The sequence below is a fragment of the Protopterus annectens genome, chromosome 7.part0 (assembly GCF_019279795.1).
Source record: "Protopterus annectens isolate FY-2018-M chromosome 7.part0, PAN1.0, whole genome shotgun sequence".
Classification (NCBI taxonomy): domain Eukaryota; kingdom Metazoa; phylum Chordata; order Ceratodontiformes; family Protopteridae; genus Protopterus; species Protopterus annectens.
In genome coordinates this window covers 845062928-845077111 of record NC_056739.1, presented here as the reverse complement: position 1 = coordinate 845077111, position 14184 = coordinate 845062928, and the positions used below count along the sequence as shown (strand labels likewise).

Below are 14184 nucleotides of genomic sequence, written 5' to 3'. Positions count from 1 at the left end.
CATGGATATGTGCACATATCAACCTTCACTGACAGATATCTGTCCACCCTTCACTAACAGTTGCAGTATGTCCCTTGCCCTATGCACATGTGCAGATACAGATAGATACATACTGCTGTCACACATGGATGATTTGCAGTGTGTAGAGTACTCTTCAGGAACATCTACAACATGCCAACACATACATGTGACTTACATACCTTACCTTAGTATTTCCCTGCTCCATGTGTTACGGTTTTGTAGTTTTTATTTTTTATTGGTGTTTTTTTTTTTTTTTGGTTTTCACCCTCTATTCAACGTTCTGTCTCTGTTTCTCACTCTGTTCTGTTCTGTCTCTGTCTCTGTCTCAGTTGTGTCTGTGTCTGTGTCCGTGTCTCTCTCTCTCTCTCTCTCTCTCATTCTCTATCTCACAGTACCTGCAATGATATAATTGCATGTGTGGACTGCAGGTACAGCCTGCTTTTCTAGGTATCTGCACTTGTGCATGTGACAGCCTCTGCACCAATTGCTGTCCACCATTCAGTAATTGCATGCAGCCTGCTGTTTGGTGATTGCATTACTCATTTGATTGCAGCCCACTGCTATAAAATGCTAGTTTAGGTAGGCATAACCCTTTCAGATTTCCAAGGTGGGGCCCATGCTTGTTTGCTCTGGACACCGTTGTGTCAGCCTGAAGGTTGTTATATGTCTCTTTTCTGATGCTAGGGTTGTAGCCAGTGATATGCATGTTGTACTCAAACCTGAATGTTGCTGCTTCCAGTACACACATCTCAGTGTAGACATGTACGCACCCCTCCAAATGCTAACACAGGATACATGGGAGTATGTACTTTTTTCTCACTTACACAATTAACTGCCATAAAAATGTGGTTATTGCACTGTATTCCTGTGGCCAGTATTAATCCTGGACTGATACTGTGTGGTGTTTGTAAGGTGCTACTGTAACATTATTCCCTGCTAGGATCGCTGGTTCTCCTTTCACAGTCATGTCATGCAATTCCACAACCACTGCTGGTAAAGACCCACAGAAAAGGATTAGTGTTATACCATTCCTAATTTTCATTTACATTCCCTCATTGTAATGCATGATATAGTTATTTCAGAACCAAGTTATTTGTATATCTGCTGTGGCTTAGTGGCAATTCATGCAGTCCATTGTGTCAATGGTCTGGGATTTGAGACTGGCAGAGGTATTTTCTTTTGCTGCTGAGCAGAACAAGGGCCCTGCCATAGAGTGACTAAGGTACTTTTAAGCAGTTGTAAGCGGGTTTGCGTGAGTTTGCGCGATGCTTAGCGACACTTAGCTAAGCGTACACATGCGCACACTCGCTTAAACCCACTTACTACTGCTTAAAAGTGCTTACTCCCACTAACCACCGCACTAATTTCTTTTAAAGAAAAGAAAATGGGGAGATAGGAAAGTGGTGAAAAAGGGGGCACAAAGAGGGACACATAGTAGGTAAACAAGCTTGGGATGTGCAGGACAGGTGTAGGAAAGGTCCATAGCTGCCCATTTCTTTAACAGCAACAGCTGTGCATATACAATGAATTTGGAGTGAAATTTGAAACCTTCCACCCCTGGGAGAGGGGTGAGGACAACAAAGTATGTTGTACTGCCAATTCTAATTATCAGCTTACATGTTTGTCCGATGGACATGTGTGCAAAATGGGCAGCTGTGTATGGGGTGTAATTTTTTTGTGGGTACAGATTGCCCTTTTTTTTTTTTTAGGTGAGAGTGGGAAGTGAGAGTAGATGAAGTAGGTATGTCCGGGGAGGTAGGTTGGGAAGGTAAACAGACAAGACAGACAAGATGCATACAGGGGCGGTGTATGACAAATGGGGTGGGTGAACATAACTGACGGGGTCGGATGTTTGGAAATCACAAGCCCATGAGCCCACAGATGGTAACAGTGGAACTGAGATCACCACCCATGGGCAGTCACCACTGAACCTTCACAGCCCTGAGGGTGGCTGTGCTGGGGGCTGCGTAGGATGGGCAGGCTCACCCGTGAGATGCGCCACTCTCACCTCAAGTTGGCGTAAGGGATCAGCGACTGAACGCTTGATCTCCCTATGCACCACAGCCTGGACCCATCAAAGGGTGACAGGTGGCCCTTTTCCGCCCACGCTTGCACGGGGGGACAAACCCCATCCCCTGCAGCGCTTCCACCTGAAGGTGGCACAGGACCAACAGAGGAGGGGAGCCCAGGCTGGGCACCAGACCTGCTGGTGCCATGTGCACTCGCCGGCTGAGGAGGGACAGGTGGGTCCGCTGGGACCGGCCTTCCCATATGTTCTGTGATTAGGTGTGTTTAATTACAACATAAGCAAAACAGCATTCCAGATTAGTTGTAACAGCATGCAGTAATATTCCCATTAATCCAACACACCAAGGGTACAACAGTTGAACAGCAAGCATAACACATGCATATATTGAACCGCAGTGGTTATTCCAACAGCATGCAGGGATGTTTGGTAGCAACAGGCCATCATGATTGTGGTGTTTAAACAGGGCACATGCATCAACGTGAATGCAAATATTATAGAACAATAGGACATCTGTCCCAACAAATATTTAAGATTACACATACCCATTGAGGTGTAGAATTGCATGGTTTATGCACATACAGTAGGGTGTATAAAAAACCTCAGTTAACATCTTATAATGACCTTTTAGTCTACACTACATTTCTAGTGACTGCAAGTGTATATCCCCTATCTGTATTATTACACTTGCCACCATACATTAGGTTGTGTAATGGGTTTGGCTAGTTCAATATATGCCTGACCTATATCTGACATACTGACTGTCCGGGATGCAGATGTTACTGCTACATATTTTTTGATTGCATTTCTATTTCTTTATCTACGTATCTGGGATGTTTTCTTTTCACTTCGATTTGTACAGAACCCTGCATTTCGTGACACACACTCACATTTCTGGGGAAAAATAACATGCTACACGTGTGCCAGGTTTACTTATTCATGCCAGCCAGTAACTGCCTGTTGTGGACTGTATATATGTTTCACAGTTACTAGTACTTACATCACCCACTTTATATGGGACTGCACAACACCAGCACCTTTTCAAACAGTACTGTTTGTATACTGAAAGGGTACAACAACATTTCAGACTCTGTGACACAGACACACTCTGGGTATTAGACCTTTATTAATGACATTACACACTTTTCCACAGGCTCACTCCTTTATTTGTTTTAACAGTGTATATAGCAGACATGTGCAAGACATATTATACCTTTATTAATAGGTTAGAACAATCTTTTTTCAGGCTCACACACTTATATTATATGACAATGCCTGCAGAGATATTATTCCAGACATATGTTACCTTTCTTAAAGGGTTTCTACACTCTTTTTCTGCCTCTCTGACTTTTTTATCTGACAGTACATGCAGAGGACTTATTCAGGAAAATGTATGGCTGTATTATTGGATTACAACACTTTCTTTCATGCTCTCTCCCATATTTTATATAACAATACATGCATAATAATCACTAACCTGCCTGGTGGCGCAGCCTTAGCTGCCTATCAGCATAGGCTTGCTGATTCATAGCACGGTCACCTGCAGCTGTAAAGTAAATGAAGGGATATTGAGACATACCTATCCGTTATACATACTCCATTATCAATTCTTACATACTGCATTCCATGGCTACATACTCAGTTGTGGGGCATCCCGCATCCCACAGGCCTCCTGTATCCATTGGTTCAGGTGGTCCTGCTTTTGTCTCTTCAGGTCTGCATGGTGGTGATGGACCTGCTCACCAGTCCGAGGAACGCCTGTGGCACTGGTGAGGTCACGAGCTAACCGGTTCCAAGTCTCTGCCTTGTACTCCGTCCCTTGGAACTGGCCCTGCAGGAGTCTTGACTTGTGACGGTGGACAAGGAGCCAAACCATGTATTTGGACTCCTCAATGCCCCAACATTGCGCTCGGAAGCGTGTTCCCTCTCCGACACCAGAAATTCTAACTGCAGATGTGAGCTACAATCAATTATGGCATGTATTCCCGCCTGTGGGGCTTAAATATGCTGCATTTCCCACACTTCTTTGTGATTGGCCATTTTGTAAAATTCTCGGCTGACTGCAGACCTGCTTAGTAATGGTTAAACTACCATTTGTAAGTATATGTATGTTAATAGTGGCTGTTTCCCCTATGTTGTCATGGCTTAGTGGTTCTGTACTTTGCTTTTGATGCACAGAGTCCTGGGTTCGAACCTTGTCATTCATTTTATTTTCATACTATCCAGACAGGCTAGGGGGTGTGGCTGCATTTAAGCAACTTTGCTCTACGTTGCTCCTTGGTGCCCTACGGTGCCCTGGTTGGCACGGTGTACACGTCCACGCAAACACATTGTGCTGGGTAAAGCGCCATTGAACTATGGGCAGCTCTATTGCGCTGGGTAAAGCGCTATGAAACTACGAGCAACTCTATTCCACTAGGTAAAGCGCTATGAAACTATGGGCAACTCTATTGCACTAGGTACAGCGATATTAAACTACTGGCAACTCTATTGCACTGGGTGAAGTGCTGCTTAACTGCAGGCAATTTTATATTAGGATCCTTTAAAATATTTATTTTGTTCACTGATACATTGGCCATTTCACTGCTTTTTAGTAATGTTTAAACATATTTGTCAGGTATTATTTCATATACTGATTTAAAAAATAAATAGGAAGGGGAGTGGTGCAACTCGAACCGTGAATGCCTCTTCTTTGTGCGAATGCTCTACCATTACGCTATTGCTATTTGGTGTGATTTGCATTAACATTCTTTCTTATGCTCTTCCATGTCAGAATTGTTAACTCTAGCTAAACAATGGGCACACCCGCGCACACATGCGCAAATACGGGCAGCTATTTTGGGGATTTAAAAAAATATATTTAATGTTTTGCATTTTAGAACTGTGATAGGGGTTTACAATATCAGGGAGTGTGGTGTTGGGTGCAGGGACATTTGACCGGACTCGCTCTTGTGTGTGTGCTTTGTTTAGTTTTAAAACACTTGCAGGGGCATGGACATTTAGACTGCTCGGCAGTTGGACAAGCCTCCTGCTTTCTTACATGGTCCGTGTAAGACTTACGGTTGAGTTAGCATTGCCCTCATGCGTATTCATGGCATGCTGATGTCTTACCGTTCAACTGCAGCCTCTGAGTAAGACTTATTAAGTCTTACACGGAGGATTTGTGAATCCGGGGGAATGTCTTTAAAATGTTTTTTCTACATTGTTGCTTTCATGCCTTAAGCACAGACCTCAGAACATTCTGTCTGCACAGATTTTAAAGTGTTTTATCACACTTGCATGACTTACCTTTAGCACCACTGTATGTACTGCAGGAAGCACTGATTAGGATCTTCATTCTAACAGTGATTTTTTTTTTAAATCCACAATGAAAAAAAGAACAAATCACATGCCCTTCAAAATGTGTTTTTTCCATGCTGCTGCCACTGAGGAGTAAAGGTGATCTTTAACACAGTGACTTCAGCTTGGTGAAAACATAGGATGTATCTATAGACTTTAATGGACAATTGCTGCACATGCACAGACACATATCGATTAAAGACCATGGAGCCCTGTCTGACATGACTTCACCAGGAAAACCACTACATTTCTTTGAGATGTAGTTTAAAAAAAGGTTTTGAAGCTTTTTATTGAAACAACAACCCAAATAAATACCAGTAGATCCTGGCAAAATGCATCACGGCACTTAACTCCCTAGATGCTGTGATGGAGTACCTTAGTGTAACAAAACACTTTAGCTGTTCAGACACTGGCTATTTTGGTTAATCATACAGTCATAATCAAACCAGGTATATGACAACATTAAATGGTGTGCTTGCTTTAAAAGAATTATATACTCATGAGTGGCATTTAACGTTTTCTTTCCACTCTCATTTCAATGGACCATTTCCACAACTGTAAACAAAATTGGCTAACAAAGTGTATAAACATTATTTTTCTGCTTTTGCTTACTGCTTAAATAGATTTTTTTAGATCATGATATCTCAGATATTTCTATGCTTGATTTGCAAACAGTATTTAGGATTTGCATGTCTGGAAACCCCAAATCAACACTCCTAATACCACACATTTCACATTTTGAAATCTGTCAGAGTAATTAGAGTAAGATCACCAACTGTACGTGGAATATGTGAACTATGTAGAAGAGAGAGTGCTGTGTATCTTGTTTTCTGAATATGTGTATAATTGCATGCAGTGTTTTACATAATGCATCCATACAAATGTTATCTCATCATAACAGTGTAAAAATAAGAGCATTCATTACTGTGTCTGCCATTTTTATTTATTTTTCATTCTGTTGTTATGTCATTGTCATGGTTGTTTATATTGTCTGTTTTTCTGTTATGTCTGTTGCAATTTCTGTCACAGGCAAAATACAGGATGGAAATGTGGACAGCAGTCAAACTAAAGGTAACTTTCCTTTGTATTCAATAGCTTATTATTTACTGCTTTATTTAATATTTGATCAGATTGCTTATAAGTAATATGTATACCCTATATGCTTTCATTCAGTATAAAGCTGTTTGTATGTGAAGATGAACCAGTTCTTGGTGTCTAATTGACACATTCTGGAGTAAGACAGCAAAGCCTAAGTCTAAATCTACATTACTCTATGCCTGAAGGTCTGTTTTACAGAGTAATTTATACAATTGTATGAACTTTATTTTGTTTCTGCCGCTGTTAAACATTATATATTTGGGATGTAAGTACAGGAAGGATTAAAGTGTATGCACTTCGATATATCTAGCTGTTTAATTAGCATAGAATGTGCTATAAGAAAGATTAGAGTCAATCTACATCCACATCTTTTTAATTAATGCAAAACATAAAAATAGCGAAGATTAGAGTCATATATATTCATATCCTACAAAATTTGCATATTCCAAAAACTGAATGTACCACCACCAAACGCTCCATTTCTAATGATGGTATTTATGTAACTTTAGGCTTAACATTTCCTGCATCTGTTATATGACTGTAAATACATTTATGTAAAAATATTGACATAAACTGTGTAAAATTTATGCAAGTTTCATTATTACAGTGTTAGCAAACATATATTAGCCATGTTTATGAATGCCTTTGTAAGTTTTACAACTAGTTATGTCCGACGATTGTTGAAATTGTAACTGCTGCCTTTGTGTCCAAGTCAGTGGCTGAAAAGGATCGTTGGGCCAGCCAACCTACCCAGTTAACAGCAGGAATCAATAAATAAAATGTCTAACATTTTAGCTAGAACAGAATAAATATTTAGGCAAACATTATACAGAAAACTAAAGAGTTTTCCAGAAAAACACTGCAAAACAGTATATTCTCTACTGATTCCATGACAAGACTGGAGCAGGTTGTTTTCTCTTCCATTTGACTTAAAAAGAAAACACAGATTATCTGCATTTGTAGATCAGTGATGCAAACACCATGGATGTGAGGAGATGCAAAGGCTAATTCTGAAGATAGATCGCTATCTACCTATTTATTTGTCCATATTTGTCTGTCTATATATAAAATATATATATATATATATATATATATATATATATATATGTATACACACACACACACACACACACACACACACACACACACACACACGCATATGCATCTACAGTGCAACTTCTAGTATAATAATCTTGACAAGGCTGGACAAATTTTAAAAGTGAAACCTCTAATGCAGTGTTTCAAGAACATTTCCAGAGGAAAGCCTTTCTGTACTGCATGGTGTGGGAGACTTGCCTTATCTTCTCTAGATTCATACAATCTAATTGTTTTGCAGTTTGTTATTCAAGTTTGTCCAGAAAAAAACTGATAAACATAAAAAAAACAGCAAGGACCAAAAATGGCAAAGAAACCAACTTTAATATATTAAAAAACAAAAATATATACTAAGCGCTTTTTTTTCAAACTTATCTGGGAATTCCACATTATCAGTTAGTGGGAGAGCATGGCACAACAGGGACTGGGAATTTCCCTTCCCTGCTGTGTGTGATCTTGAAGTTGGTATATATAAGTAGCAGGATGCACGGGGAGGAGGAGGGTTGCCCACATGTATAAAATGTTTTTTATTTTCTTGATTTTATTCTTTTGTTTGGTTTTCAATATTTTGACTTTCAGCCTTTTTAGTTCCATCAGTTTAGGTTTGATTCTATTACTTTTCAACCACAGGTATCATATATATATATATATATATATATATATATATATATATATATATATATATATATATATATATATATATATATATATATATATATAAGAGAGAGGTATAATGGAGCATGGGGTCAGACGTGGGGAGAGGGGTGCAAACACCTTGCAAAAAAAAAAAAAAAGATAAAAAAATGCAATTTCACAATTATGATGACTCCAGCTGACATTGCAATTTGGCTAGGGAGTCATTTTGTACGATTGTACTGGTTCAGAAAGGGATCTCTGAGGTCACCTGTGTGAATGATGTCACCATTTGTACTCTGTCTTGGGTTTACATCACTTCCCCTACTCACATATTTTAATCACTTGCCTTAAGAACAGTACCACCATTTCCTTGTTTATCCTGTTTACATGTACATTTTGCATCTGTATGTTTACATTCCAGTCAGCTGAGCTCCAGTAGACCCTTGTGTGTGTATTCCCTATATCTTTATTAGTTTACTTGTTAACCAGGTGAACATTTTTCAGAGGCACTCTAGTAGCACTGTCTCATGAAATGACTTCCTCAAAGTCATACAGTAAGCAATAAACAGTAATAAATTTCATTTATGCACATCCATCATGCTCAGTGCTAAACAACTGGTCTCATCATTTGCTTACAGCCCATCATGAACATGACTGGTCTTTATTATAGCACTGAATGGTAGACTGCATGGCTTTGGCTTATTTATCTTGCACTGCATATCTGGGATGACTTTGCCCTGGTAATCTACCTTTTTTTCAGACAAGTTGGGAGACTAAGATCTGTTCTACTGAGTTATTTCTATTCTAATGGAATTTCAGATCTTTCTATTGATCTGTATTCTAGCAGAGTATGAAATCTCATAATGTACTTCAAACGAATATTATCCACACCATACGTTTTCTGCTAGTAATTCATTTTAATTCTTTATATTATGTCCACTAACAGGGTGGTGCAGGGCAGCGTTTTTGCCTCACAGCAAGAGGTTCTCCTGTTCGATGCTTGGGTTGGGAGTGCCTTCTGTATGGAGTCTGCATGTCCTCCCCATGGTCGAGTGGGTGTTTGAAAGACATGCATTGAATGGGCGTGCCTTCGTTGAAGGTTGGGCGTCGGACTGGCAACTCAACACCATAAAAAACAACTGCCAATCATTAGCGGACCAGAGTTTCGCTGTGGCGACCCCTAACCGAGAAAAGCCGAAAGACAAACAACAACATGTCCACTAACAAACCCTTAGTTATTTTCTGTTTCTTTTGCTAACAATCTTATCAACAAAACTACAAATTTGTACAGGATACCCCTTATGTCACGTATATGCTGTCTTTATCTTTTAGTTTATATTTTATGTGCATTCTAGTATCTAGGGAAATCTGGTCTAGTTAAGCCCATCATATTCAAGATATGCTTGGCATTTCAAACTTGAATCTTATGCAGCCTTTTACTAAGTAAAATGTTATCAAAATGTTGCCCTGAAGTATAAATAAAAAAATAATGTTCAATAATGGCAGCTATTCCAAGCTTGGGAACAAAATACTAGTTTTTGCTACATGACTTAGTGAAAATATGCATGCTTACTGTGAAGTGGCGGGATGTGTCTTTATACCACAGGTGACATGAGTGTCATAATGAGTGCAAAGGGACAAAGGTGAGGTACATCAGATTAAGTAGCCAATGCTCTGCTTTTACGGAGTCGAAGGAAGATATGCAGAAATGTTGTCCCTCTAGTAAACTGCAGAACACTTTACATGCAGAGCTTGAAAAGAGGGTCAAAGATAAGTTAGGAGACTGGGGATAAACAAGGAATAAACAAGCTTTAGGAGTGAGTCACTGATTCAGATCTCAAGGCTTACCTTGGGGAAAGTGTTTGATGAAGATGCAAAAAGGCAAGACAAGTAAAACTTGGTGTGTCTTTAGATGCATACGAGGCTAACAATTAGGCCAAAATGTGAACAAACAAGATGTAGAGGAGACAGCACAAGCAAGCTACCAAGCTACCAGGCAAAGGAAAAGAACCTGAGGGCAGGAATGACAGAAGATGAAAGGAAGTTAGATGTTGAGGGTTATCAAATGCTTTGTCAAGTTTATAGCAGAAGGAAGAACAGGAGAGAGAGTGATGGCCAGTCTGAGCAAAGATTGGTGGGAGATTATGAAAGTTTCTGAAGCAGATTTATTGAATGAACACTTTGCTTTGGTCTTCACAAAGAAAGGGAAGGGTGCCATGCTGAGAGGGAGGGAAGTATGGGACAACTTTGGACAGACACCTAGACAGAGAGTTGAGAATGAAAGGAAACTGATGACTTACATAAGAGAGGACAAAGCACAGAAACCAGAAGGGCTGCCACCAAAGGGTCTCAGGATCCAGGCCATTGTTTTCATCATTCCCAGATGGTGGTCATCTGTTACACTAGAGGTCAGTTAGCCTAATGGTAGGTATATGAAGAGTCAAGAAAGTAAAGTATAGAGTCCTGAGGGAAAGGCTGAATGCTTTCTGAGGAGACAACACCATCCAGGACATTGACCAACATGGTTTGATCAGTTTTTTCATTAGTGGAATGAGCACTAGACTAAGAGTACAGGTAGATTTGGTCTGCCTGGATATAGTCAGCCCTTGGTCTGCGCAGGTGCCTGCTACAAAAACAAGAGGTGAAAGGAAGTTGAACTGTCTCACCTAGTAGCTGAAGAATAAAACACCAAGAGTTGTGGTAAGAAAGACAATGTCAGGAGTAAGGTAACATGAACAGTGGAGTACTGTACGAGTTATGCAGGGGGAACATGAGAGTAGTGCGACTACTGTTTTGCTGACCGTCTGCAGCATGAAGAAGATTCACTGAAAGCTATTTTCACCACTATTGTCTGACTTTGGAGTTGTTATATATGTTGGGGGATGTAGGGAGGTGGGGCTTGCCACAAGCAAAAAAAAAAGGTTTCATTGCTGTTCGTAGAAAATGGATTTCAGCAAATATTTTTCCCCATTGTTATCCATTGTGAAAATGTACGATAAATGATCATGAATCCAGTCCTGGGTCCAAATATCCATAGTGTGTTTGTTACAAAAATCTCTGAGAGAATGAAGAACAGGATCAGTATCTTTGCTGATGACTCAAAGACAGGTGCAGCAGAGGATGATGAGGCTCTGGATGAAAAAGTGGCAGAAACGTCGCACTGCAGGTTCAGTGCAGAAATATGCAGTATGCTTAAGCTGGGCCACAGTAACTCTGATGTGTGAAGTATTAGCTGGGTGAATAAAACTGATGACTGTGGAAGAAGAAAAGAATCTGGAGGTGTTCTTCATATTTATCTAACAGGAGCACCATAGGAAGACAGTGAATATAGCAAACAACTTGTTGCAGTGCATCTTTTAGTGAGAGAGAGAAATCCAGAAGCAAGGAGGTAATACTGGTGCACAAATGAACTCACATTAGGAATGCTGTGAGTACTATGTGTAGTTTGGAGGCCTCACATAAAGAGATCTATCAGGCACACAGGAAAGTCACTTGGTTTAATTTCTCCAAGTCTTTTGGGTTTCAAATACCATGATGGGAATGAACCCCATTCCTAAGTCAAACTATGATTAAAGTTCATGAAATTAGTTTTTTCAGTCTTTGAAGTTAGCCAGAAGTACTCTTTGCAGCACCCACAATGTACCCAGAATGGAGTTACATGTATTGGTAACATATTTAAATAATACTGTAATTTTTTTTATGAACCCCGTTGCTCCTACTACTGTTAGAGCTGTCTGGGTATCCTTCTTCCACATTGCCCTCATTTGTGCCTGCAAATCCTGGTATTTTATGACTTTATGTCTCTCTCTCTATGTAAGACACTGTAATCACTGGATGTAGTAATTTCAGTGATCAATGCTACTTTTGGCTTTTTGTGGACTACCATATCGTTTTTTCTCACATCTAATTTTTTAAACTGTTAGTAATGGGTGTTCCCATGTAATATAAACTTCATAATTTTCTATAATGCTTTGTGGCTTAAGTTTCTGATGTTTCTCAACTACTTCAATATTTTAATGTTTGCACGATTCCCAGTGCAACACTCTTGCCACATTATTATGCCTTTCAGTATACAGGCCTTCTGCCATTAGTGTATCACATCCAGCAACAATATGTGTGACTGTTTCCAATTCTGTTTTACAAAACCTGCACTTGTCTGTTTCTCCATGTTCAATGCTCTTTGCAAACCAACATGTACATAGTCCACTATCCTGGGCTGCCAATATTAATGTTTCGTCTTTTGGTTTAAATCTGTAGTTGCAACTATATTTATGCATTTTCCAAATTTCTTGCCATCCTATCTGATCCTTCACCTCATATTCATTCTTTTGGGTTTTTGCAATTTTAGTTTTTGCCTGACTTTTATCTACTTCTGGTTTTATTTCAGTTCCTACTTGACACCGATATGCTTCTACTAAACTAAGCAGGGAAGTCATCTTAGAGTTGCTCTCCTCATGTTTTAAAACTTTCACTATGACTTGTGAGGTCAGCAGATATGTATGCAGTCCTACAACTGCAGATCTCTATATACAATCAATTTCAGGGAGGCCCATACCTCCTTCAGAATGGGGAATATATAATCTTGGTATACACTGATTTTTATAAATCATTTGATAAGCATGAGGCATTTTTCTTGTTTTCTTGTCCAACTGATCCAACACATTTTAGGGCCAGTCAGTCACCCCAAAACTGTAATATAGAACAGGAAGAGCAAATTGTTTTTAGCTTGGAGTTTGCTCCTAGATGTTAGGGCTGTTTTCAGTATTAATTTTAGTGTTTTTAAATATTCCTTACTAAATTTTATTCACATTTGTTCATGTTTAATTGTTGATCCTTCATCATTTTCCAAATATGTGTACAGTCCCTCCTGCGCAAGTTCTTTTATATCACATTCCTGTCCCAGACTGATACTTTCATAGTGCTGCGGCTTTCCTGATTTAAAGGTTGCTTTTGCACATTTATCAATACCAAATGACATTATTATATCATCTGATGGACTATGCAGTCGTAAGACGTCCACAATAGAAGATGAGAAGTCTTTATACTTTATTGTTTTCTGGAAGCCAAATTGTAGCATGATCCAATCTATTAGGTAGACAGCTTAATGGGTTCAGGGCAGGACAAAAGGGCAGCTGTGACAGAGTGTCACTCTGGAATATCCCCCTCTGAATTTTCATCCCTGGGATAATAATTTGTACTTTATCATGGCTTAGCTGCAAAGTGGTTTGCCACTGTTTCATGGTTACTGTAATATAATCGATCAGTGTAGGGTTTATCTTATACATATGTAAGCACTCTTTTATCCATGAATGTGGGATGCTATCAAATTATTTTTTTTGTAGTCTATCCATGCCATACGTTTCTTCCCCTTTTTGCAATTCTCCATTATGACTTTATTTAACAACAAATGATCCTTTGTTCCATATAACTTTCTTCTGTTACCCATTAGCTCTATTACCATGAGTGAGTTTTCTTCTAAATGACTATAAACTCTATTGACATCAATTTCAGTGTATAATTTATATATAGTCAGAGGGCAAATTATTGGTCTATAGTTTTTAGGATATCTTGCAGGTTCACTCTTAAGGAGGAGTATAGATGTTCTTGTTGTTAACTAGGTTGGCATCTATTCATTACTCAAAGCTAAATCTCCATATGAAGATGTTAATACTTTTAGCCAGAAGGTAGGTTCTGCATCAGAGCCTGGGGTTTCCAGTTAAGACTTTTTCTTAATTGTATTTCAGTTTCTGTGGCTTTTACTTCATCCTATTTCATATCATGTGCATTTGAACTTCTTATTCTTTCTTTTACTGCTATCCATTCTGCGCCTTTGTTATGCCCCACAGGATCTTCATAGATATGTCTCCAGCATGTGTCTTTTTCTTCATTTTTTTGTGTTGTTTCTAGTCCTTTTGCCTTGTTTTCCATTTGTCTATAAAACTTTTTTGGGTCATCAATAAATTGCTTAT

General features: G+C 39.2%; 1 protein-coding gene across 13 annotated transcripts in view; it reads left to right on the top strand.

Moving 5' to 3' along the window:
* Positions 1–14184, top strand: part of LOC122806731 (plasma membrane calcium-transporting ATPase 2) — a 2851771-nt gene that overhangs the window by 2142989 nt on the left and 694598 nt on the right. For 10 of the 13 annotated variants that reach the window (XM_044077394.1, XM_044077391.1, XM_044077388.1 and 7 more), the window contains one exon: positions 6416–6457. The exons of the other annotated variants lie outside the window; for them this stretch is intronic. In XM_044077394.1, the coding sequence (XP_043933329.1) occupies positions 6416–6457 (42 nt within the window). The remainder of the gene's footprint in view (positions 1–6415; positions 6458–14184) is intronic. 13 annotated transcript variants of the gene reach the window in all.